This window comes from Amblyomma maculatum, chromosome 3 (assembly GCF_055883805.1).
Source record: "Amblyomma maculatum isolate TAMU_Amacu chromosome 3, ASM5588380v1, whole genome shotgun sequence".
NCBI classification, from domain to species: domain Eukaryota; kingdom Metazoa; phylum Arthropoda; class Arachnida; order Ixodida; family Ixodidae; genus Amblyomma; species Amblyomma maculatum.
This window is the reverse complement of record NC_139346.1, coordinates 203,358,184-203,384,067: the sequence shown is the minus strand read 5'-3', so window position 1 is coordinate 203,384,067 and position 25,884 is coordinate 203,358,184. Positions and strand designations below refer to the sequence as shown.

At 47.8% G+C, this 25,884-nt stretch overlaps 1 protein-coding gene across 1 annotated transcript in view; it reads left to right on the top strand.

The window, feature by feature from the left end:
- Positions 1 to 25,884, top strand: part of LOC146197464 (uncharacterized) — a 167,256-nt gene that overhangs the window by 52,431 nt on the left and 88,941 nt on the right. The window contains exons 3-4 of the mRNA XM_084599290.1: positions 11,794 to 11,868; positions 25,452 to 25,598. Of these exons, the coding sequence (XP_084455416.1) occupies positions 11,794 to 11,868; positions 25,452 to 25,598 (222 nt within the window). The remainder of the gene's footprint in view (positions 1 to 11,793; positions 11,869 to 25,451; positions 25,599 to 25,884) is intronic.

The following is a 25,884-nucleotide window of genomic DNA, read 5'->3' as shown; positions in this document are numbered from 1 at the left end:
ACGGTACGGCTGAGTGGGCTAACGAGGGTGGTCCTCCGAGTGAAGTCATTTCGGGCAAATGTTCTTCGCACACAGTTCGAATGGCGAGGCTGGCACGCAGAGCGATTACGACGCGCTGATATGTGTTCTGCCCAGCCACTTGTCGACCACGGGATCTATGACGGGAATGATGAGGGTCAATTTGGACGGGGCTTCAGATGAGACGATCAAACTGAATGTATTCACATTTTGTTACAAAGGTACATAATAACGAGGAGTCTGCTCGAAAGTCATCTCGTGTCTTGTGGGTGCTCTCAAGGCTTTCTCTGCTGGACGCCTGCAGCTGTCTTTTAAAGGGTTCATGTTCTCTGAAATCCCTTGCATCAGCCGGGGTTTTCGAGGCGGGACAGTCCAGTATCACTCACGTGGGCGCTTTCGCATACACGTACTCTCTTACGGGCACAGACACATGCTTGAGGACAGCGCTGGATGGGGGCTAAGGAAACTGGGAGTATGGGAAAGGGGCCCATTTCTTCTAAAGCGCTTTAATACGAAACCACAAATAATCGAACTCTGAGTGGCACATACGTATGAAGCAAGAAAGCCAGAATAAGGAGACGGGACCCCGGACTCCTTTAGCTTTTGGGGAGACCTCGTCGAGCTGCAAGAGCAATAATTCCTTGCCATCCTGCAAAGTTTCTTAGTTGTGAGATCTGTGATTTATTACATATTGGGGAAGAGTTCTGGTGGGCTTTCCGAACCGGGGGTGGGAGAAGAAGACTGCACGTTACTGGGCAGTATGTGAAAAATGTAACAAATTATATATAGAGAATATTCTTCATTTTCAATCGTTACCATCGTCCTAAGTTTCTAAAATGCATAGTTCCGTCACTCCCTTTCACCCACTTAGAGAGAGGAAAATAGGCGGTGTCACAATGCGCTCCGGTCTATAATAGTCCCTTGTTATCTCCTAGTCTGAGCATTAGTAGCGGCATTTGGGCTCTGTGTGCTGTAAAACTAACTGTAACGCATTACTGTTGCACAAATCCCATCGATAGCATCTGGTTTTTTAATTCGGTGCAGTTATAATTAAACTTGGGGTATATTACAGAACTTAGTACGAGGGTGGGTAGGAACCGGCAAGAGAAAGGGGTGAGAGGCGCCTACATGAACATTAGCCCAAGGTTCCCCTTTTTAACACGGTAGCGTGAAAGATCTCGTCACTAAGAAAATCCGGCGTCGACATCGCCGTTATCGTTGGTATTGTGAGCAAAAAATCACGACCATTGCGCTGAGAGGTGGCAGCTGGCATTGATGGACACTGACTATTCCATGGTTTGCGCGATTTAAAAGTATCACGCCATATCAGAAATTTGGGAGAGGCAGCTAACGTGGGTTATTTATTTGAGGTGTGGAATAAGAACAAACCTTCCAGTACCCTCGAATGCGGAGTCATCCACCTACAAGTTCTTTGTTAGCATATAGGCTACGCACATTCATGCGGCTTGGTTAAAGTGAGGCTTTACTTGTCGGGTAGTAATATATTATATCGCCTCACGCCCTTACAGACAAAGTGCGCTCCATAATTTTTTTCTTAATACGGTCCTGGTAAAGCAGCCCTGGTGCGTACACTACCGGCGCCGGAAAAGGCTTTTTTTTACCTCGGTCGCGCCGCGCGCGGACACGTCCGATGTTGCTAGTCGCCTGTCAGCTCTCTTTGGGGTGGTCGTCATGGGCTACCCTCGGCTGCTGCTTCCACCAGTGCTGCCCTCTCCGAAACGTAGCCGCGTGCAGGGAAGCCACTGAGCACGGGCGCGTTCTAATTTCATCGGCCAAAAGTGGTCATCAGCAGCACCATCTTTTCAGGAATCCGCCGGTGCCCTGAGTCATAACAGCCGATTTGTCTCGTGTTCTCCCCAATTTGCTCCCGTCTATGCGTCTGAACGCGCGTTCTGACCAATAGTGGAGCCACGTGCTGTCACTGCAGTGGCTGTAAGCGTTTGGATGATGACAGGCTTGTTCGTTCTCTGTCTTTCTTCGTGGCGCATTCGTCACCCGGCCATTCCTCGATTGACGCCCACATGCACCTTTTAGTTCGGGATTATCGCTCGTCCAATTTTCCTCGCCGATGAAGGCATCCGGGATGTTATTCCGTGTGATTCGTTCGTTGTCAATGTCCTAGTATCTAGTAGCATTATGCCTTATAGTGGGAAAACTCGTTTCCACTCTGTCTCAATTACGTCACTGCCTCGAGGTCCCGTGAACGCCTTCTGACCAAAAGATAACGCAGGAGCTAATCTCTGAAGAGGCACAAATTCCTCTGCATCCAGTTATATCCAACTATATCGAAATGAGCCAAACCTTACCTAAACGATAATTGCGAAAAGCGCGAAAGTTTGTTATTCGCGTGAACCGCTGAGTTTTAAGCCGTTTTTTGATATGCTTTACATGTAAGTTTGAACAACTCCGCACCACCATGTGCTCAGAAATCATGCGAATAATTTGGTCAACATGAAAATGTAAACTTTGGATTTGTTCTCTTTTGACGTGAAGCTGTAGATTTGTCCTAGATTCGTTTCTAAACTTAATTTTTACAATTTCATTTCAAGCCTAGGTTATTTATGAAAATAACTCTTGAGAATAATTATTGGTAAAAGCTTGATTTAACAAAATTGAGGGCAGCCACAGACAATTTCGTTAAATCGAGAACTTCATTAAATTGAGTAAGACTTCTTGGTCATCTTATTCGATACATTCAAATATATGGCATAGCCGCGTGCGCATCCAGAAACCTACCGTGACATCGTATTGGCACAGGATAATTGCGCCGAAAATGAAATTGCAGCCCGCGGAAACAATCGGCAGCAATAGCGTTTATGAAGATAAACAACAAAAATTGCTAGCTTAATAAGAACAGCCCCGGAGGGCTACAAATTTATCTCCCAGCAAAGACCAGCAGTGATAATTCCTTTCAGGCTCTTGGGAAACTACGACCGCACGGATTCCTCTTAAGCTCGAAGTGCGTCCAGCACGTCTTTCGTCCCCACGTGTGCTCTCTCTGGCAATCTGCCGCAGCAGATAAGGGAAATTCACAGCTTCGCCCGAAATTTGGTGAATTCAATTCAAAACGAGTAATCTCGTTTTGCATGGCGCAGTTTGCTAAAAGTGGGACGATGGCGCTCCGCGATGTTACCATTGGCTCGCACCGAATAATTTTTGGGCGTTCTCCACGAAATAGACCAAAAATTAATAATTTTTCACCTTCATTGTTGAAAGAAAGGCTCGTTAAATCAGGGCAGATCGCAAAATTTATTTATTTATTTATTTATTTATTTATTTATTTATTTATTTATTTATTTATTTATTTATTTATTTATTTATTTATTTATTTATTTATTTATTTATTTATTTATTTATTTATTTATTTATTTATTTATATATTTATTCACAGCACCAACCGGCATTACAGTGGTCAAAATAATTAAGTTATAGTCAAAGCATTGGAGCCTATGGGCGTCTGAGGGGGAGTCGAGATATCTTCGTTAAATCGGTAGTTTCGTTAAATCGAGTTTTGACTGTATTTCAAGTAAGTAAAGGAAGTAGAAAAGCTATTAAAGTATTTAATGCTCGAAATAAGGCTCATTGCGATACTTCACCATTACAAGTGAGTAAACGTTAAAAACAAAGGCTTTGTCACAAGCGCTGAAATAGCAGTCTACTTTCCTTGTGTTGCGACTTCGCAAGAGGCAAAGTAAAGTGGTTTAATTATATGGAATCTAGAATGTATATCATCCCCCCCCCCCCCCCCCCCTCCCTCCCTGCCCCGGTTGCATGCTCTTTTTTTATCTAATTGTTTCGATGTGGTAGACGCAGACAGTGGACCGCCAGGAAGTGACTGAGATCCCTTTTCGGTGAAGATACTGCATATTTATTTTTATTACGACCTAAGGCCTTTACTGTGGCCTCAAGGCTTGTTTATGGGCTTGAGTTTCTGGGTTTGTTTTTTTTTTTTTTTTTTTTAAGGGTTTAACGTCCCAAAGCAACGCAGGCTATGAGAGACGCCATAGTGGAGGACTGCGGAAATTTCGACCACCTGGGTTTCTTTAACGTGCACTGACATCGCGCAGTACACGGACGCGTTGGAATTCGTTTCCATCGGATTTCGCGCAAAGTAGATTCGCTCTCTGAGTGCAGGGCAGCACCGAAAGGCTCCCGTCGCGAGGTAGTAAAGACACCCGGGGGCACAAATTTTCTCGCCGGTTGCGAATGAAGCTGCAGAAAACGCCGACCGCGACTCTTGCGTTCCGACACTAAACGCCAGTCGCGATTTCTCGCTAAGGTACGACCCATTGGGGGCGATGACACCCGTAACTGAGAGAAGCGCTATCCCATAGAGGGAGCTGTCCTCTCGTTGCACTTATTTCCCATTTCCTGAAGGCGGATTTGTCCGCGTCAGGGCTTGAGACGTTTCTTGAATTCGTTATTTATGCCGACGCGCGAGCGCCGGACCGAGGTTTCTTTATTCGTCTTCCATCCGTCGCATATGTGCGATATGCGACGTGTGTCGTCACAGAAAACACCTCGAAAGGACCGCGCCTCGAAAATGACTCCAGATGCCGACGTCCGCGCGTGGCTATTCTTGGACTCCCAAAGAAAGAAGAACACATGAAAAAGCAAACGCCCGCACACAGTGGAGGTCAGGCGACTTTGGAGGGATCGCAGTGATGTGACGGGCTCGAAGAGGCGGCTTCTCTCTCGTCACGAATCTCTCGTGTCACGGCGTGCGTTGACGTCTTCTGTCACCGATAAATGGCGGCTGCGCCGGTGAAGCTGTCGAGGTGCAGATGGGCCTTGACGGTGCGGTATCGAGGCTACTCAAGTCATGAGTGCACGTGCGCTATACAAGATACGCATACCGACTGACTCCGTATAAATGCAGTTCTCGTGTGACCTGTGACGTACGTCTGACAGGTCGCGGGACTCGCTGCATGTGATATAGAAAAAAAAAAGCAGGATATCGATTGATGTGCAGGTGATCGGTGGGATACAACACTGCTTTACGAGATTGAAGGTGCAATTTGGCAACTCTATTCTGCACTAAAGATCTTGGCCGTGGCAAAATGTTGTCACTCAATTAATTTCAATCAACCGTGACAGTTGATTGAAGAGCGCCATGTACGCGGGCCTCGATTGCTGTACCTGGTTTGGGAAGCGCGTACGAAAGTATAAGCGCAGAGGCACACATCGTGCTATATAGGCTTTTGCATCGGGACAAAACGATGTTGCAATGTATGCTCCCTCGGCTATTGAAAAGCGGTTTCACCTACCCTTTCACCGGCCGCGCTAAGAGCCAATCCAGATAGCAATATGTGGCGACGATCAGGGAGCTGTCGTCGCTAAGTTAGATACGGTGAAAGCTGAACAATTATGAACTTCTCTCATAGGCAAAAATACTCGACCTATGACTGTCGTTATTTTACGCTTGCAGTCTTTCACTTGCAAGTAAAAGTATTCTATTGACATCGCAAAGATATACTCAGTGTGTCGGATTTGTTGAGGGTTTCATAAAGCCTAGATCCTATAAATAATGCGTGGGATTAAAAAGGTCGTTGCGTAATGGGCTGCATCTAGAGTGACAGAGAGCGATATTATTGTAAGGATAAGAAAAAGATCAACAAGTCAATTAATTCATAGCGTCCGGCTACTCCGTAAACTGGGCAGAGCCAGACAGGCTGGACGCAGAACATGCCGGTGTTTTCTTTTCGTTTTTTCATGAGCGCGAAAACGTTTGGATAATTAGTGCGATCACTGATCAAGTTAAAACGTGGCTTACTTTCGTCCTGCGTTCGTCATCCCGGCTTTGCTAGTGCTAGCAATGGATGGATGGATGGAATATAGGAGCGTCCCCTTTGAAACGGGGTGGTAGCAGTAGCTATTATACTAATTTTTCTCCCTATATCTTAATTATAGATTGGTTAACTATACCATCATTCTATTTATTAAAATTTTGTTTCTACATTACTAACATTATGTCACTTCTCTGCTTTTAAGCCACTAATCTTCCAGTCGTTTTTTGCTAGCTTCCACCGCCGGTTTATTCACCCGGCCACTGGTATCTCTAAACCCCAGAGCTTCAGGAACAGTGACTGCGCCTGCATAGACTTCCGGGTGGAAGTCGCGAAATTTTCGCGAAATCGGCGCCACGTTGCGGCAACTCCTTGAACTAGTTCAAGAGGGATATCGGCGTGCGGAACTGCGTTGTTTGCACCGTTGGCCCAGTGGTTTGCCGGCGCATTCAGACGTTGTTGTCAGACTTCTGCTGTAAAAATGTTTGTTTGAAGCTCTTTCACATGTATGTTTTCAAGCTGAGGAAACAGAAGAGTAGGGAAGTGTCATCACCTTAGTCTCCTCGTACCAGCAGTGCAGAGAAAAAGAGAGAGAGAGAGAGAGAGAGAGAGAGAGAGAGAGAGAGAGAGAGAGAGAGAGAGAGAGAGAGAGAGAGAGAGAGAGAGAGAGAGAGAGCACGTGTGTACTGGAGGTTTCCGCGCTGTGGTGCAACGGGTTGGAACTGATGTCTCGACGACATTGCCATCTCCGGCTTGAAGCCATGCCCAAGTTAGAGAGATGCGAAGCTGTGTGAGAGAGGAAGAGCTTTATGCACTTAAGGGGCTTATTTCGGGTTTTGGAAAAGAAAGAGCTTACACTCGATTGTGCTTCTTTGTGTATAAGTAGCAAATGTTTCGCAACTAAGTGCCAGCGCATTGTTCCTGCGTTCTAACATCGCATGACTTAGCCGACAGGAAAGGGTCATGAAGACCACACTGCGGGCTAAAAGGAAAGGTTGGCGCGAGTTTGTTTACAGTAGCCGCATAAAAGGCAGCTCTTTGATGGTGCCATCTGAACTCCTGGAAACAGGCTGAGCGCCGATCGTTTTTGTTCCGTGAGAAGATATCCCCGCAGTCGCGGCTTGGCCGTGACAGCTAAGCCGCGACTTTTCAGATCAGTCTGAATACACTGAATAAACACAGTTCTTGTCTGGTCAGTGCCCACTTCTCTGTCTCTCTCTTTGGTATAAGGCCATGCATGCGGACAGCCATAAAACCACGGAACATGGACTGGGATCTGCGGTACAGGAGGCTGTTTACTGTGGATCCGTCGGAAACACTCCGGGGCCAGACTTCCCGCTGATTTTGCTTCCTGAGTGCAACAAACACTAGGCAGGACCATGGCAGTGTAGTTGTTATCAGGCCCCCAGCTTATATTTTTAGGCATGCTGCATAGCTATCGATGAAGAGGGGTGCTGAGGTAGAGTGATAAATTTACAGCATTGGTGTTCCATTTAGTTGTGATTGTCCTCGCACTTGAGTTACATCAGGCGCTCGCTGTGGCAAGCACCGGGGGAAAACAAAAGCGTATCATAGCGTTTTTCGATTTCAGATTCATTAAATACCTCCGGTCGATCTCGTATTTGAACAAATTTAATGGTTCAAGAAGACAGTGTGCGAAAAGTGCGAGCTCAGTGACCTATAGCTATCCATCTGTACCGACGATTAGAAATCCATGCTCAATTCTAAAGTGAACACGGTTAGTAAAATTAGCAGCAACTGAATATTTGTGAAAAGTCAACTGACTTGCTTTCTGCGAAGACTGAACTGCTGCCTCATCCCTACTTTTTTCTTCATTCAACCGTTGTGTAAAAGTCGCCACTGGTTTCGAATTTTTTCCGAAGCACGCGTTGGTTGAGTCTGTCGCTCCACGTCAGTCACGCTTATTCATTTACACCCTCAAGGAAAAAGACTGCCTGGCCCTCAAGAATTTTATCACCGCTGACAAAAAAGTGCGAGTTTCGAAGATGCGCGATTAAACTCAGGTTGACCAAGGAACAGTCGTCCGCAGTCATAGAGTTTCTAAATATTGTTCTAAATGCTATAGCAAGAAATTCGGTGCCCGCAGCGACATCGCGATATTGGATTTATACTGATGCGCACCCAAAAGATTCTCATAATCTCTAATACTTGTTCTCAGCTGTATGAAAGAAATTATGCATTCGTTCTTTAGGGTTCTTTTAACCCCGTCATATGTTAATGCCTGCGTCTGGTTCTTTATTTATTTATTTTTACTGGATGTTTTTCTTTCTCTCATAGCGCTCATTTGGAAGTTCTTTGTAATATTATTCCTGCCGCGCTTGCCTTAAACCTTTCCTTTCCCTAGACGGTGTCCTGGGTCTGCTCCTAACGGTTTTATCAACGGATTTTATGACTTGGGAATTCGCATCAGCTTCTTTGCATGCCATTCGATCTCTTATCATATTAAACTGAACTTATTTGATTCAAGCGATTCGAAATTTTCAAACTTTGTAACGTAGCGTTTCAACATTTTCGAGGGCTCAGGAACGGATTGCGGGGACAAGACGATAGCACCGGTCTCTTGAAGTCGAGGGAAGAGCAGCACTGACGTGGTGGCGGCAGCACTTGCACAGAGAGCAAGCGCCTTCTTTGTCGTCGCGATGCCAGGCTGCTCGCGAGCTTCGATGCTAACATGGGACATTACCCTCTCCGCGAAAAAAAAAAAAAAAAGGTGTCGACTGAATGCAGTTAGCAGCAGTCTAGCATAGAAGTAGCACGCCAAGGAAAATTTAACAGGTCTCAGTGGGGTCCGGCCGGTCACCTGTAATAAGGTTTCAGACGTACTACATTGACGACCTCAGGATGACCTCATGGATGACCTTGCGCGCGATAGTCCTGTTCCGTCGGGAACCACCTCCTTGTTTAAGTGCTCGAGGTGACACGAACAGGTATGTGCCCGAAATATCTTCGCACTAGCTTTTCGCTCAGTCCTCGTTGGCGGCAGGCAGTGCAGAATCAGACGATCGAGGTCGCCGGCGACATATTCGACATATTCGACGTGGCGACTACGAAGGTTAAAGCGCTGTGCGTCAGAACGCTGCTTGTTTATTATGCAGACGCGAGCAAGTTGTCGGGCGTGCTCTGCGCGGGAATGAGGCCACGTCAGAGGCGTCGTGGTCAACGTGAGGTAGCATCGTCTTCACGGTCGCAGGCAAGACAGAAGGATACCGGTTGCTGCTTGTTCGACAGTTTTTAATATATATATATATATATATATAGCGGCGTCTTGGGTCGGGAGGTTTTTGGTCGGCACATCTGGACAGTTTGGTCATATATGGTCGTTCGGTTCTCTCGTGCCTCGCGGTCATGTTTGGCGTCTCGGGTCAGTCTCTCCTTCGTCGTGTCTTGTGGTGATCGCGTCGGGGAGGACGGGGCGGAGGAACGGCAAGGTCTTGCTGGGTCCGGCAGGCTGGGGACCAGCCATGCGATGCCTCCTATAACCTTCTGCCGACGGCGCAAGAAGTCACAGGGTGCCGATGCTCCGGGCCAGGATGAGGGGTGATGACGACATACCCGGCACCTCCAACCGAATGTTACGGAGTGGCAAGCGGAAGAAAACAAGAGAACAGAAAACAGATACCTACTAAGATACTTTGTTGGGCGAGTTGGTAAACATCCATTGTTAATTTAAACAGCGCGAACTGGAAGACACAGGACAAGATACAAGGAAGCCACAGCGCTTGTACTGTGGCTTCCTTGTATCTTGTCCTGTGTCTTCCTGTTCGCGCTGTTTAAATTAACAATAGAAAACATAGAGATAATGTTCGATGACCGTGAGATGACGTTTAATGAATTACTGGCGGGCCTCTACATTTAGAGGCATCATGGCACTCATGACATTGAGAGGCATCAGTTGCTATAATTACGCTAATGTGAAAACTTTGTAAATGATCTAATAATCCATTTAAAATGCTAGGTGAAAAGTGTTTTGCGTTATCAGGAAAAATGTCATCATAGACAATTTTAATCGAAGATTCACTGACTTTTGTTGGAAGGATGTTAGAGAGGACTACGTTTAAAGGTTGTAGCAAATGTTGCACTAGTATTACTTGCAGGGCATGAAAGTGAGGTCATTTGACTCCAAAAAAAAGGAGGACGGCTCACAACAAAAAACTGACAGGGAGCGATATATCTTTAGATAAGTCTGGACAGTCAAAAATTGTAATCTAGCTAACAACGGCGGTATTCGGGCTTCAAGGTAAAGTACATTGTTAGCCACAAATTTGGGGAGGCCAAGACATAACCTAAGCGCTTCCCGCTCCAAAAGAACGAGCGGACGAATTTGGTTAGCAGGAGAACCAGAAAAGAACACAAATCCAAATTCTATAATTGGCCGGGCATGCATAACATCAATCAATAAAAGTGCATCTCGCCGCATTCCAGACCTGGGATTACTTAAGCTGCGCAACGTACCCATAGCACGAGCCCCTCTTGCTGTAACATTGTTAATGTTTGGTTTGGTTTGAGGGTTTAACATCCCAAAGCGACTCATGCTTTGAGAGGCGCCGTAGTGAAGGACTCCGGAAATTTCGACCACCTGGGGTTCTTTAACGTGCACTGACATCGCACAGCACACGGGCGCCTTGCTTTTCGCCTCCATCGAAAAGCGGCCGCCGAGGCCGGGATTCGATCCCGCATCCTTGGGATCCCTCCATGTCAGATTATCATCATAAATGACACCCGGATACTTTAAAGACTTGAGGAATCGTTTCTTGCTGAGATGTTAGAGAAAAAGTCGCCGGATTTTTAATTTGGAAAACAAGGACAGCGCACTTTTTTACAGTTCATGTAAATCGCAAGTCACGTAACCAATTCTGAAGGGAGCTCAGGTACGATTGCAGGCCCATTGAGGGTTTCAGCGTCAGGTGCAGCCGTAAAGAACGCGATGGCATCCGCATAGATATACGTGCAAACTTCTTGATTAGTGGGAATAGAGCTCAATAAAACGCTAAAGAGCACGGGCGAGAGAACTGCCCCTTGAGGAATACCTCTGGTTTGTTGATATCTGCCAGAATGCACACCATTCAATGAACAATAAAATTGCCTGTTTTGTAGTAGTGCTGATATCCACGAAATTAAATATCGTGGACACCGCAGAGTTTGTAATCTTTACAATAAAATTCTGGGCTCTGCACTATCTTAAGCATTTGCTATATCGTGTGTCACCAATGCAGCATAAGCATGCATTTTATGGCGCCGCGCAATGAGAATTCGGCTCTCAAGGTCGGTATGAGCATTCTATATTCAACATTTTGAGCGAAAACCTATTTGACAGGGACTACTCTCCGCAAACTCCATAAACTCTGCAGCACGTTGGAATACGACCCTTAATTAATTTTACCAAGTTTTATGTTAATGATATTGGTCTGATATTGTCCAAAGTATAGCCACCACCATTATGTTTGAATAAAGGAACCACTTTGGCTAGTGTCCAATCACCAGCTATCCAAGAATGATTGAGTAATTTACCAACTCTAACAAGGAATTTGGAGACACCTCAAAGAGAATCTTTAACATTTTTGATGTTACTTTATCAGAGCCAGGAGCAGCAGCTGGCAATGTCATCATTATCGGAGAAAGCTGAGAAATTGTAATTTTGGGGACATCCTTAACCGTATCTACTGGGCCTACAAACATAGGGGATAAGGGAAGTGTTGACAAAAAGCGCTTTTCCAAATCTTTAGCAGTTATTTTATACTGTTTTGAGAGCTTCTTTAGGAGTCGAAACACATGAGGGTAAATTTTCTGAAAGCAGAAATCTTCTTTCGCGATTTAAGAAACCGAAAAGTGCACGTCGGTTATTATATTGTGAAAGGTAATTAAATGAAATGCTCAGTACCATAATGATCTTTCGCTAAAGCTATTGGCCAACGGGAAGTCTCATGCCTTATTTTTCTTCTCTCCGCAGGCTTCGCCTTCAAAGAGGACAGTGCTGATCCTGGTGACGTTGACCGGCGTGAAAGTATGCACCACCGACGGAAAGGTGCGAGATTGTTTGCATTAAATATGAGCGCATGACTAAAAATGAGCATTTTATAAAGCCACGCAGTTTATGTGCATAGTAGATGTCTACAAGTAGGCGTGCAACCTTGTCAGGCACCGACTTCCTGTAAAAAAAAGCCAGCACTCCCCTCAGGCAATAAGCGTCGGTAAAGAAAATAAAAACAATGACGGACGATTCAGCATGGCTAGGCTTTCAGACTGCGATGACGCCAAAATGCTCGATAGGAAAAGAAGTCGAACAAACTCTGCGCGCGTGCTACAGAGATCGAGCAGACGAGACGGCTGCGCGCGTGGGGGTTTTTGACAGGTCTTTCCGCGGAGAGTTCTTGCAAACAGGTGGCTCAGCGCCCTCTGGCCAAAACTGTCCAGCGAAGAAAAGTAAATTATTCGTTCGTTTCCGCGAAGAAAAAGAAAACCAATGCAATGGTACCAGTGGGAACGGGGAACTCTGCAGGCGAAGATATTCGGCGTTGTCCGAACGAAAAGTTTCGCTGCTTCTGCAGAGCCGTGACTGGAAAAACGGCGCACGTTTCACGCCGTCGACTGAGAAATCCCTCTCTCGTTTTACTTAGCGCGGATTAAGGGCGAATACTTGTCCCAGAAAGGCGCCGGCTACTTTTCTTCTTTTAGCGGGCGCAAATTTGCTTCGGAACAACGAATTCATCGGGGCGGTTGACGTCATATAGCAACACAGAAAAAAAAAAAAAAAGAATGGCGCAGCTGAGCTTATATAATATGGGATTTCAACAAGCCAATGACACAAAAGAAAGCATAGATGATGTTTCTTTTTAATCAATGTGAAGTATTAATTAAACGTGAAGATAATTGATTAGAAAGTAGAAAAAACATCCGCATGCCGCCGGGGAGATGCAAACCCACGACCTTCGAATTGAGCTACAACGACGGCTGTTTGTTTTTCCACTTTACTAAGTGTTTGCGTATAATCTTTCCTTGAGAGTGCTCGCTAGCGTCACCCTCCTCCGCAGAGGAGCATGTGGAACGTCCTGTGTTACCGCGAGTGTCACGTAGAACGCGATCTAGCGAAAGGGGTTGGAACTATTTGATAAGCCTCTTAGGCTACCGTTAACGTGAACGGCGTCAAATGCGAAGCCCTCATTGAGCTAATCAGCAAACAAAGCTAAGCTTAATGGCTTAAAGCGTCAATCAGCGTGAGCTGATAGAGAGCACCGCGCGTTTCTCCGCTGTCTTGTGCAGGGTCTCGCCGCTAGCCTTGTTCGCAGATCAGTCATCTCTGCGCGTGTTGCTAATGTCCTCCCCTTGAAAAGCGGTGAGAACCAGTTAACGTCCGCAGCTCAGCTTACGAGCCGGACATACGTTTTCAAAGCACTTGGTGCAACGAACTGCCGCCCCTTTCCCGCCTACAAAGCAGGCCGCACAGCCTCTGGCACGCGGCCGTCAAGTCGTCAAGGGAAAGGGGGGAGACAGCGTGAACACTCTATAGGGGGTGGATCATTGGCGGAGTGGAAGTATGGAGCACTTCAAAAGCCTCAACATCAGGGCCGCGGCTTCAATCCATGGCCCGGTGCGGTCCCGCTAAATTCCTCGACACTGTCACCTCATACGCTACCTCCTGCGGCTTGACTCTTTCTCCTTCCAAGTCCGAGCTCCTCGTCGTGCACGATCGGTCTCGCACTCCCCTCGACCCTGCCACAGCTATAGCTCTTTTCGTCCATGGCAACACAATCCTAGCGGTCACATCGCTACGAGTCTTAGGCCTCCACCTCCAAGCCGACGGGCGTGCCAGTTCCTCACTAAGCCGCCTCTCTACACAGACTGCGCAGCTTCTGGGCCTTTTCCGCCGCATCTTACACCGTCGAGCGGGTCTCGCTGAAGCGGACGCTCTCCGCTTGGTCCAAGCGCTCTTCCTAAGCCGCTTTCAGCATGTTGTTCCTTACCTTGTTCTTACCCCCCTTCAGACCACGATAGACTCGATATCGTCATCCGCAGAATCTACAAGACTCACTTAGGCCTCCCGCCGTCCACGCCTACCTCGGCACTTCTCGCACTCGGTCTTCATAACACCTCGCGCGAATTGGTCGAAGCCCACTCCCTCGCACAACTACAACGCCTAACCCTGTCCCCTGCTGGCCGGGCCCTCCTGATCCACCTCGACATTCGCCCTCCAGGCTTTCTTTCCCGACAACCAAACTCGCTTCCTCGGTCACTCCAGACTTTCTGCAAGGTGGCCCCTATCCCACGCCATATGCAGCCCACTCTCCACACTGCTCGTCGCACCGCCCGGGCAGAGTATCTCCGCCGCCGCTACGGGTCGTCCAAATCCGCCATCTACGTGGATGCAGCCAAATATGCCTCGCTAGCTGCCTTCACAGCGGTCGTGGGGGACCACACGGGTCGCCTCCTCACTGCGGCCTCGCTACGTACTAACAGCGCTCAATCAGCAGAAGAGTTGGCCATCGCTCTGGCTCTCACTACCCCAGACCCATCCACATCCCGGACAGTCTTTACCGACTCGGCCTCCGCCTGTCGTGGGTACCGCGACTTAGTCGTAGACCACACCGCCGCTACCGTTCTTCAACATGCACCGACTCCCGCCCCACCAACTACGCTAGTCTGGACCCCTGGACACGACGTTCTCGACGGTAATCAACAGGCACATGCCTGGGCTCGCGCTCTTGCCTACCGAGCTGATTCGCCGCCGAGTTCGCCGGGCCCTTCTCCGGCAGCGTTTAACCCTGTACTCCCTGTGTACCGGGAGATCCTTGAATACTACCGCGCGACACGTCGCGCCTTCCCGCGACCTCACCGCCGCCTCTCGCGGACCGAGGCGGTCTCTCTCCGAATGCTCCAAACTCAGACTTTCCCCTGCCTCACTCGTCTACACCGTATCCATCCAACTCTCTATCGTCCTGAGTGCCCACTCTGTGGGTCTCTAGCAATCCTCTACCACACTGTCTGGGCCTGCCAAGCTATTCAAGCGGCCCCTCGTATACTCACGCCAAGTGAGGCGGACTGGGAGAATGCCCTTCGCGCACCCGACCTGGAGGACCAGCGTCTGCTCGTTCGCCGGGCTGAAGCAGCTGCGAGGGCTATTGGGATCCTGGACTGAGGGTACCACTCCTCGTCCCTCAATATGTAATCGCCATATCAGAAATAAACGTTTTTCACTCACTCCCGCTAAATTAGCGCCGGACTGAGCCCAATCCGGCCCGCAAAGTTCGGAGTAAAGCCCAGCCCGGGCCCGCCCCGGTCCCGTTCTCACAGTAATGCATTTGATAGATTGTTCACTGTGAGAAGGTAGACTTCTACTGCACAAATAAAGAGCAGGCCGACAGAAAAGCTTTAATCGCTGTAAAGCTGGAAATAATCTTTATTATTATTTTTTTTTTTACACACAAGGCTTGTTCGCCCGGTGTGCTTTCTTAACTGTGTTCTCGTAGATGGCAGGGATAACAAGGATGAACTAGGAATCTCCAAGAGCAAAATGAAAAGCGTTGGATACACGCGTAATGAACCACTGTTTCGTTCCATCAAGATACGTAATGAGTCATATCTTATGACCGGCAATGCCTAAATAATAAAGCTTCGTCAGAGTCAGGGGACCGACATTTTTCTTTTCTTTTTTTTTTTCAATTAACGCAATTTTACTGGTTGAACTCAGTGAAAGGGCTGGTCGCTTTACAATACGGACAAAGAGCAAAATGGCCTGCGCGCCTTCCAAATGCAACTCAGTCTATGGGGGAAGCGTCATTTGTGGACTGTAGATCATTTCGAACACCTTTCTTTAATTGACCTGCACTGACGCCGCATATTACGTGGGTGTCATGCCGTCCACCTCAATCAAAACGCGGCCGCCATGCCAAGGATTAAACTGGGTTCAGTAGTTTAATTCCTCAGTAGTTGAGCGCAAAATAAATAAATCATAAACCTTAACTTTTTATTTTCCTCATCACGCATCGTGGCATGATTTCATCCGTGTTACTTCTGTAACGCCTCAAGTGCACTTCACTGTACAATAGTAAATCGAAGCCGTACGTCGACCCTGAATGTACGGCCCAATTCTTATTTTATTAGCCCGTTTCCGGCCCGGGCCCGGTTCACGCCCTCTGAAACAGGTCATTTCCCAGCCTGGTCAGAGCTCTTGCCGGGCTCAGAGCGGAAGCAATAAATTTGCTCCGCAGGACCACAGCCCTGAGATGCTTCTTGGAGCTTCGATATAGGCGAGAGGTTTGTTTAAAACTATTCCAGCACCAGGCGTCGAAAAGGGATGCATCTGCATGTGCCGCGCTTGCTGGTGCACCTCACTCCTGGCCTGGAGCGGCTTCAGGGCCCCGTGGGCCGTGGATTAACGCCGTGATTTTCTCTTGCCTCGATTGGTATTCCGGGATCATCCCTTGAAACCTGAAGAGATACTGCTCATGCTGAAAAAAAAAAAATAAGAAGAAGAAGAAGATAAAAGAAAGAAACAAGAAAGTAAACATTGAACACATTTTCTCTGCAAGGAAACTTAACTACAGGGAAAGATACAGTGAGCAGGCCCTTTTAGTCGGGTTTCTCATTCTGAGGAAATAAGCCTCCAGCCATCGTTTTCCGCCTCGGTAGTCTGGATCCTCGTTCGAAGAAAGCGCCCTAGTGTCCTAAAATGCAAGCGGTCTCGCTTGGGCTTCGCAGGTATGCTCGCCGCCTCCGTCGCGATCCGACCTGCTGCCACTAAAATAGCTGGCGGCGGAGCACTTAGATGAGAGTGTCGCGGAAGGCCCGCACTCTTTAGCCAAATTGAAGCGCGATCTTTATACGTGCTGTGAAGAGCCGGCGCAAAATGCGAACTGCTCTTCAGCTTTTGTAAGCGCGTCCATGCGTATACATATCCGCATCACTGCATCCGTACACCTGTGCTAAACTAATATTTCAAATCTCTCTCTTGAACTCACTACTTGATTGATATATATTGGTTCGTTCTCGATAAGTTAACGGCCAGCAGAGAGAATGATGGCCATATTAAGGGAACTTGAAGGAGTGTAAGCAATAAAATCAAATGATGCGATCGATAAATTGGAAAATTGATCAATCAATCAATAAAAAATATCAAGCTTTGAATGAACTCTGATTTTTTTAACCGTTTTAACTTTTGTTTCAATGATTTTTGTCTTGTTTTAAACTTTTCAAACAAGTCGATGTAACTTCAGGCAATATTACCTGAGGCATACATGGTACTCAAGATTTGTACCGAGCGCTGGCTTCGTAGAAGATGTACCTACATTTGACGTACTCTCAAGCCTCGGAATTTTTCAGAAATTCTAATGTATTCGGGGACGCGCAAACTCTGCTCGCTTCCTCGTTTTTTTTCCTTTTTTTTTTTCTTTTTTTTTTTTAGTTGTCTCACCGTTAGACGTTCTCGGGTTGCAGAACATGAATATGGCTACTCGATCCCGCTTTGCTCAAGCACGCCCTCGAGCTGTAACGCTCCTCTTGAGCGTCCTCGCGGTTCTCTTGCTTCGCTACTCGTATGTTTCCCGAGGCATTGCCAACAAATGGCTGCCGATTTCTTGTTTCTTTTTTAATTCTACGTTATGCGGCACGAGTTTTTGAAACAAAGAGCGCGCTCAGCCTGAAGAACGACCCCTTTTACCAGCGCGGGCCCCAGTTTCTCTCCACTGCTATTGGCTTTGCGTTACCTGAGGGGAATGAAACTATTTGTGTGCAGGGGCCTCCGATTTCGAGCGATCTCGCATTACGGAAGCAATCGCCGAGCCCGCAAAGCCGTGTCGCACACACATCAGTGGAAGGGCTCTCCTCTTTCAGCTTTCTGCAATATTTCGCGGCAGTTTCGACGAAAATTACAGCGATAAAAGTTAGATACAGAGCGCATATATACAGATGTACACGAAAACAAAAATGCGCTTTACGACGCAGGAGTGTATGCGTTGCGGTCTCGCTGCGGGGTTTTTCGCAGAAAGGACGAGCGAGTATTCAGCATAAAGTGCTGCGGGATTTATCCCACCGGCTCGCACAAAACATTTTGTGTTCAACGTCATGGGGGTATTTGCGTTATACCGCCCTTCAATGTTGTCGCTCTTTCCATTAGCACAGTTGAGAAAAATGATGGATATGTGCTCAGGTCTACAAAAAAGAAAAGAAAAAAAGAACAGGGCAAGCAATTCTTCCGCAGTGAAGTTTAGTCTATAGGGTATTGTTTCTGGTGCGCGTTTTTCGAACTTTCAATGTTCCATTTTAAGTGTGGAAGAAAGTTCCCGTATAAAAAGAATGCAGGCGTCCTCAGCGCTGGCGATGAAATGACCGTATTGGGCATAGTGCAAAAAGCTTTGTCGTAGCGACGGAAAAGTGAATATAACCATCGACTTCTCTTTACCAGGGAGCATCAATTTAGGTATACTTCGCGACGAATAAACCAACGCGGTCGTTATAGGCATATGCATGACCTCTCGCTTTCCTTCAAAAAAAAAATAAATAAAAATCCTTGGTATGGTCGATAAGCCCACACTAAATCGCACTTTTCGAGAGGCACTCTTCCACAACACACTGTGTTAGACGCATTTATCCTCAATCACTGCGCTTTAATTGCCCATTATCGCGATCGACGCCGCGCTTAGATTACAGTGGCCACACCGTGTACTGCGCGGCTCAACTATAATCTTCCATCTCACTTGAGGAGAGCTAGAAGCGGCAGCTCATCGAAATTCGCGCCAGTGTGAGAAAAGCGACGTTTCACTTTAAGCGTGGACTGAATAAGTTGCTGTTGCTGACCGATACTGAGCACGTGCCCGACGCACATCAATTCGCATACGCGGTCATCCTGGCCTAAACGAGGGCAATGAGAACTAAGGACATTTTAATAACTGCGAGCGGGAACTCTTGTAGCGCCACGTTACTAGTTTATTCTAGTAACCTTGTTGTAGCGGATATCGGAGTCAACTTCGGATTCCCGATGAAATAAGCTTATCAGTCACGCTCGCTGAGAGTTAGGTGATTGGTCGAACTAACTGTTACCTGCTCATGACATTGTCGCGCTCCAGACGCCCAGATGCGAGACTCTGTGCGTGCCTTTGCCCAGTGTCTCCTTCCTACAGCTTTTCTGCGTCATCTAGCTAACCTGTCACAGCTTCCATGTGTACCACACAACAGAAAACAATTCGATACCTGAATCCGCTGCCTATCACACGCAGTCAAACAGTTCATCCCCTTGCTCGAGGAGTGCTTATGCCAAGTATGACTGGCGCACTTCACGGCTGCATACGGCAGTAGAGTCCCGGGCCTTCATAAAATACTTGAGAAAGTGTGAAAAGAGGTCCGGCTCTCTCTGCAGCGGTTAAGGCGGTTCCACAGTGAGCAAAGGTTCACGGACGCTTGGTGTCAGCCGTTATTGGCCGTGGTGTGTGGACTGTGGTTTGGCCTGTTTATGGTGGAAAATTGTCGGTGTTGTTACAATGGCTACTCAGGGATTGGTTTCCCTTCAAGGTACTTCAGGTGCGATGAAGGTCGTCCGGTCACCCTGTTGGCTTGCCGCCACAGTGGTGAACAAGGCTGAGTTTGTCAGCTGCAACCGCCTCGAGCGTGTCATCGCACGACAGCCATTGATCCCGGCTGTAGGGCTGTCACCTCGTACACAAAAAGCTATCCCAGCACACCCCAGCCCAGGCGATATTGGTAATCGGGGGAGGGGGTGGGGATTACCGGAGGTAAAGTACTGATGATGATTAGTCGATGAGTTATGTGTTACTCCGGGGCAGCAAGGCGCTTCGAACGCTTTCACATCTGGCAATGGTAAAGTGGGAGTGAAAGAAGAGAGAAAGTGACAGTGGGCGCCGTATGTGAAAGGCTAAGGAATAATTTAGACCTCACGGGGATTTCTAACGTACGCTTACATCGCATGCGCTCATGGAGGTACATTAGTAAGGCCACTTGAGAAAATGACGCGCCAGAGGCGATAAAGGGAGAGGCATGCCATAGGGGTATATGTTGTGCAGGCCGTCGTCCCACTCGCCGCTGTGGTGCCTTGACAACGGTTGGTGTCACAGTTGCTATATGGCAACCAGCGAGGCATAAGCAACATTTTTGCTCTGCTCTGACGATCTCTTGAATGCCTGCGTATAAAATTTGGTAAAGTATTGGCCAAGGTGAAAACTGCACACTAGTGCAAGAACAGGCTCGCATAATGCATGAGATCAGTGGGTGAGAGGAATTCTGTGTGCGAACCGTTCATATCGCTGTCAACCTCCTATACCCATGCATGATATCCTGGCAGAAACGTTAATGACGAGCAGATTTTGGCCCCGTTTGGATTTCTGGCCAAGCATAGTGCGTATCGCTGGTTGCCGGAAAACTTAGTCTAACGTTGCAGAATACAAAAAATTCAAGGGAGTTCGCTCAAGGGGAGGAGTTTTAGATTCTGCGAAATACTTGGAGCCATCCACATGGTGGCACGATCCCCAGCCCTTGATCCTCCTCGCCTCTCGAGTACTGCGGATTCCCTCATCTTCCGCGGCCTGTGAACGGAAGTGGTCCGAGTTTGGAAATGTTCACATTAAATCAAGCAACAGGTTCAAAGGGGAGCGAGTGCAAAAATACGTGCAAGTGAATACGTGCTTTCTAACCTGACTGCCAGAAAGGATTCATCCGCTGCACAATGAAGCGTGTACCCGTCTACTGGAATGAGTCGGACACAGGTTGATACAATGCGTCGGTCAGAACGCCTTTACGCGAAATAGTGCGTAGGCTCTCAAGTATAGAACTTCCACTGAGGCCTTATGATGCAGTCATATAACGATGACTGCACCATAAGGTCCACCGCGTCCAGCGTTGTGTTGTGTGCTTCTCTCTTTGTCTGCGTCTTTCCGCTGGTTTTAATCCTTAACAATCGTCTTTGTTTTTCTTTCTTATATTTTTGGGAATAAATTACAGAAGGGCCTTGTATTTTTTTAGGTGCCGTGAAATTTCATGACAATTTACATATATAGTTGCGAGAGATGTAACAAAAGAAGGTGTGTGTGTGTGTGTGTGTGCGTGCGTGCGTGCGTGCGCGTCTGTGTGTGTGTGTGTGTGTGTGTGTGTGTGTGTGTGTGTGTGTGTGTGTGTGTGTGTGTGTGTGTGTGTGTGTGTGTGTGTGTGTGTGTGTGTGTGTGTGTGTGTGTGTGTGTGTGTGTGTGTGTGTGTGTGTGTGTGTGTGTGTGTGTGTGTGTGTGTGTGTGTGTGTGTGTGTGTGTGTGTGTGTGTGTGTGTGTGTGTGTGTGTGTGTGTGTGTGTGTGTGTGTGTGTGTGTGTGTGTGTGTGTGTGTGTGTGTGTGTGTGTGTGTGTGTGTGTGTGTGTGTGTGTGTGTGTGTGTGTGTGTGTGTGTGTGTGTGTGTGTGTGTGTGTGTGTGTGTGTGTGTGTGTGTGTGTGTGTGTGTGTGTGTGTGTGTGTGTGTGTGTGTGTGTGTGTGTGTGTGTGTGTGTGTGTGTGTGTGTGTGTGTGTGTGTGTGTGTGTGTGTGTGTGTGTGTGTGTGTGTGTGTGTGTGTGTGTGTGTGTGTGTGTGTGTGTGTGTGTGTGTGTGTGTGTGTGTGTGTGTGTGTGTGTGTGTGTGTGTGTGTGTGTGTGTGTGTGTGTGTGTGTGTGTGTGTGTGTGTGTGTGTGTGTGTGTGTGTGTGTGTGTGTGTGTGTGTGTGTGTGTGTGTGTGTGTGTGTGTGTGTGTGTGTGTGTGTGTGTGTGTGTGTGTGTGTGTGTGTGTGTGTGTGTGTGTGTGTGTGTGTGTGTGTGTGGAGAGAGGGAGAGGGAGAGAACGCGACACGCCTCATGAGCAATCTTCGCCCCCTTTCCTCATGAGCTTCCTTTGAACAGTTGAAAACAAGTAAGCAGAAAAATAAAATGCTAGCGCAGCAAATTTTCCGCGAAGAGTGGGTGAGAAGAAAGCGTGCAAAGCAGGTGGAGAACGAATAAAAAGAAAAAAACGAATCATCCGTGACTGCGCCAGGGGAGCGTTTTGTGCCGCGGTTTTCCCAGCGGACAGAGCGACGACAGCCGCTTTATTCGCTTACGCGGGTCATTGTTTCCCGCTGTTCCTTTCCTTCCTGCCGAGCGTAAACTTCTGCGTTTCCCACTTGTTCCCTTTTCCCCCATAGCGCATTCCGTGTTGTATACTTAGTTTTTATCATCCGCCCCACGAGAGAACCGTGCAGTCATGCTGAAGCATTCGTTTTGTGATCACAGGCCGAATTCACAAAGCCGCATTGCACGTTCGAAGGTTGATTTGCCAACGTAGTCTTGGTAGCATCCACAGCACTGCATGGTTTTAGTAGAAGAAAGCACGGGGGCTTAACATGGTCGTCTTTGTGTGCAGCGCGGAAAAGGTACAATGTTTTGCCGGAGTTATTCTGCGTTTTATGTCAACCTCAGTGTCTTTTCATGCTGCTTCAGATAGCGCCGCCTAATTAAGATCTAGCAGTGAAATTTAGCGTCGTACACACAAAGCCTGGTTTTGCAGTCAAAGCGCGGCTCAGAAACAGGCTTGACCATGTTTATATGAAAGGGAGGATGTGGCGGAGCTCGCGCTGTCTTTCGCGCATGATTGATGAAAAGCTGTCGGCCATTGTTCTCATCTTTTTCTGCTCGTCCGAGAAACATCGTGCCCCATCTGACAAAAGCTAAAAGTGCTGTGCATCTGCAAGTTTCCTCATTGATCCGGGCGCCCCTCGAAAGGCATGTCGGTGCTAACGGTGTTAAAGTGAACTTTAATAGCTGACATTCTGCAAACAAAAATATTTTATCCCGAGTTACAGCTGGAGGAATTGGAGTACCTCCGCGGCTGTCTCATCTTTCCCAAAATAGCCCGCGTGGTTCCGCAACGACATAACCTGAAATACTACATTATTAGCGTGTCATTTACGAAATTCGCTATAAGGGGCGTTTCAAGAAATGAAAACAAAATCATGTTTTTACTGAGCTTTTCCTCTCCAGAAGCCAGTTTTCATTTCTCCCCTCATGGATAACTGGTTTTGAGGAAAGAAAATGTCATCCCAACAACAACAACAACAATAATAAAAAAGATACTCTAAGGATGCTCTTTAAATCGGAGCGATGGAGAGCTGATCTTCTTTTCCACTGCTCCTCGGACAAGTTCAAGCCGCAATATTACGAAGGCGGAAATCATTTCTCCGGCGCATGCCTGCCAAGATGGAAAAATCGCGATTCGCATCACCTTTTTTAAACTTAGAGATGCCCTTCTCCCTGGGCCGAGGCAAAAACGGCCGTGCGCATTCTTTGACACAGACGGGTTCCCCCTGTGCAGTGGTCGACGAGTTGAGTGCGCTCTCCTCCAGCATCTGCAAAACAGGCCGCCGGCATTTAAAAAAAAAAAAAAAATAAAATAATAATAATGAGGCGAGAGCTTCCAAGAATTGAGGTATAAAGAATCGCGCAATGCGTTGCGCTCTCGCAAAGAAAGATAGAAGGGAAAGGGTTGTTCGCCCTCGCTAAGGGGAGATGGGTGTCCGGCGACGAAAAGCGGAAAGCCTAGTTGTGGGAACAAGGGGATTAACCGGAGAAGATAATGATTCGTTCCCTTGAAAAGGGGGGCCGGCCAGCGAAGATGCTGCCGCCGTCTCAGTTGGCGAGGGGACATGCAAAATCGCCCCTCTCTTTCGCCCCCTGCGCGAAGCAGGTGGTGAAGGTGTTTTCCTTGCCTGCAAAGTGAGTGATCGGGCTGCCCCGGCGTTTAGACGCGCGATAGCGATCTCGAAGGGCGCTGCTTTCGGCGGGCTCGCTCGCTCTCACGGGTGGCATCGCGCGTCAAAGGAATGCTCAGCTCTCGCAAGACTGTCGATCTGGTCTCCGGACCTTCGCTCGCAGTCGGTTCGTTCAAGCACGGCCGGTCTCGAGGGAGAGCGCGTTTCTCTCTCCCTCGAGACCGGCCGTGGTTCAAGTCGCCACCGATGGCTTTCCCACCACCGCTGCGGCGTTGTTGGAGAGGGAGTTCGAGGAGGGCGGTGCTCCTTGGCCGGCGAGCGCGGGTTAACTACGACATCATAAGTCACCCGTTTAACGATAATGCGCTTTTGCGATACTCGATCGGCTAAACAGGGCACTAAGCCGCGTCTTCAAGATCTCCAGGGAAGCCATTTAGTCCCCTAAATGACGCATGCGAAGAGGGTTGTCTGAGTTAGGCGCGTAAAAGAAAGGACCCAAAGAATAGGAATGCATAAAAGAAGGAAAGCGCTGATATGCCTGTCTTGGGACGGTGACGAGGCAATGATACCCTTTGACTGTGTATCAGCTATTCATATTTGCTTAAGCTGCGCTTTCTCGACGGCTACACAGCCACTGACCGATTTGGATTGGGATTAAAGGGCGTTTTTAGCCCCGCCCTTTTACCTTCCTCTTCCCCGAAGCTTACACCTTGTGGCAGCTTATCGGGTAACGCGCAGTGCATATGCTGTGTGTACACAGCGCACGCCCACCACACCCCATGGTGGTGCGTTGGTGGCGGTAAGCCTGAGCGCGGCCGCGTCCACCTGTGGCTTCCGCCATGTACGCGGCCGAAGACGACCTCCCAAGTCGCCCTGTTTCGAGGTGGCATCAATTTTTCCAGTTTTTTTTAACGTTGTTGAGACGCCGAAGCAGCGTCTTAGCGTATAGAGGTCCGTGGATGAGGCTTCTTTTTTTTTTTTTTTTCTTGCAGGCGGCGCTTTCCGGATTTTATTCACTTTTGTAGCGAAAACTACACTACGCTGCCTTTGAACATTTCGCCGGCATTTCACCGGTGCCTGAAAGAGCTCCACCTCGGGCCTCTCCTTTCATGTGGGAGGGTGACATTAGAATCAGCCCGCCATGACACTTGAATTCACGTTACCCTATACCACGCAGACACCCATACGTTCATAACAGGCATAGAAGTGAGTTCTGCATATAACGCCGATGAACTTTGATTTCTTCGTCGGCACTCTGGCTGTGTTCGATGCAACGCTCGGTCGCCCGCAGCCAAAGCTTTCGCTCCACATTCAGTTCAGCAGCGTCGAACCCCTCTAATTTTTTCTTAAGGGTACGCGAAGTTTATACCTACGCATATAGGCGAGAGTTTGCTTCACTGTATGCACCCATGACCCGACATTCTAGTGGAAATTAAGAAGAAGAAATGGACATGGGCAGGACATGTAGTGCGAAGAGAGGATAACCGATGGTCGCTTAGGGTAACAAACTGGATTCCAAGGGAAGGAAAGCGTAGCAGGGGGCAGCAGAAAGTTAGGTGGCGGATGAGATTAAGAAGTTCGCAGGGGTCAAGTGGATGCAGATAGCACAGATCCGGGTTAAGTGGAGAAATATGGGAGAGGCCTTCGCCCTGCAGTGGGTATAGTCAGGCTGATGATGATGATGATGATGCACCCATGAAAGAGTGTCTCATATATGATACAAATGCGTCAGCCCGGTAATTTTTAACCTTCATCGTCTCTGCACTTTGTTCATTTTACGTATGCAACCCTTTGTGTTGATGAGCAGTGGCACGGTGTCCTTACCGGAATTTGAAACCGGGAAAAGCGTTCGCAGTGGAGGACTGTCGTCCTACGTTGGCGCCTCACGCTCGTTGACGCTCGCAGGCGGTGCTGATGGCCCACGCGGTGCAGCGCATCTGCTGGGCCACGTGTAACCCGGGCCAGTTCCAGTTCGCCTTCTTGGCCCGCGAGCCGAGGCAGAGAGCCGACCAGAGGCACTGCCACGTCTTCCGCACCAGGAGCCCCAGACAGGTATGTGTGCCCTCCGCCCTCCTTCATGTACTCGACATGACTTGCAAAGTTAGCTGCTGCTGCTGCTAATAATAATAATAATAATAATAATAATAATAATAATAATAATAATAATAATAATAATAATAATAATAATAATAATAATAATAATAATAATAATAATAATAATAATAATAATAATAATAATAATAATAATAATAATAATAATAATAATAATTTACCATCAACGCTTACACGGGGGTATGGCGCCAGACGTAGAGCACAGTACGATTTGTACAGTAGGGCA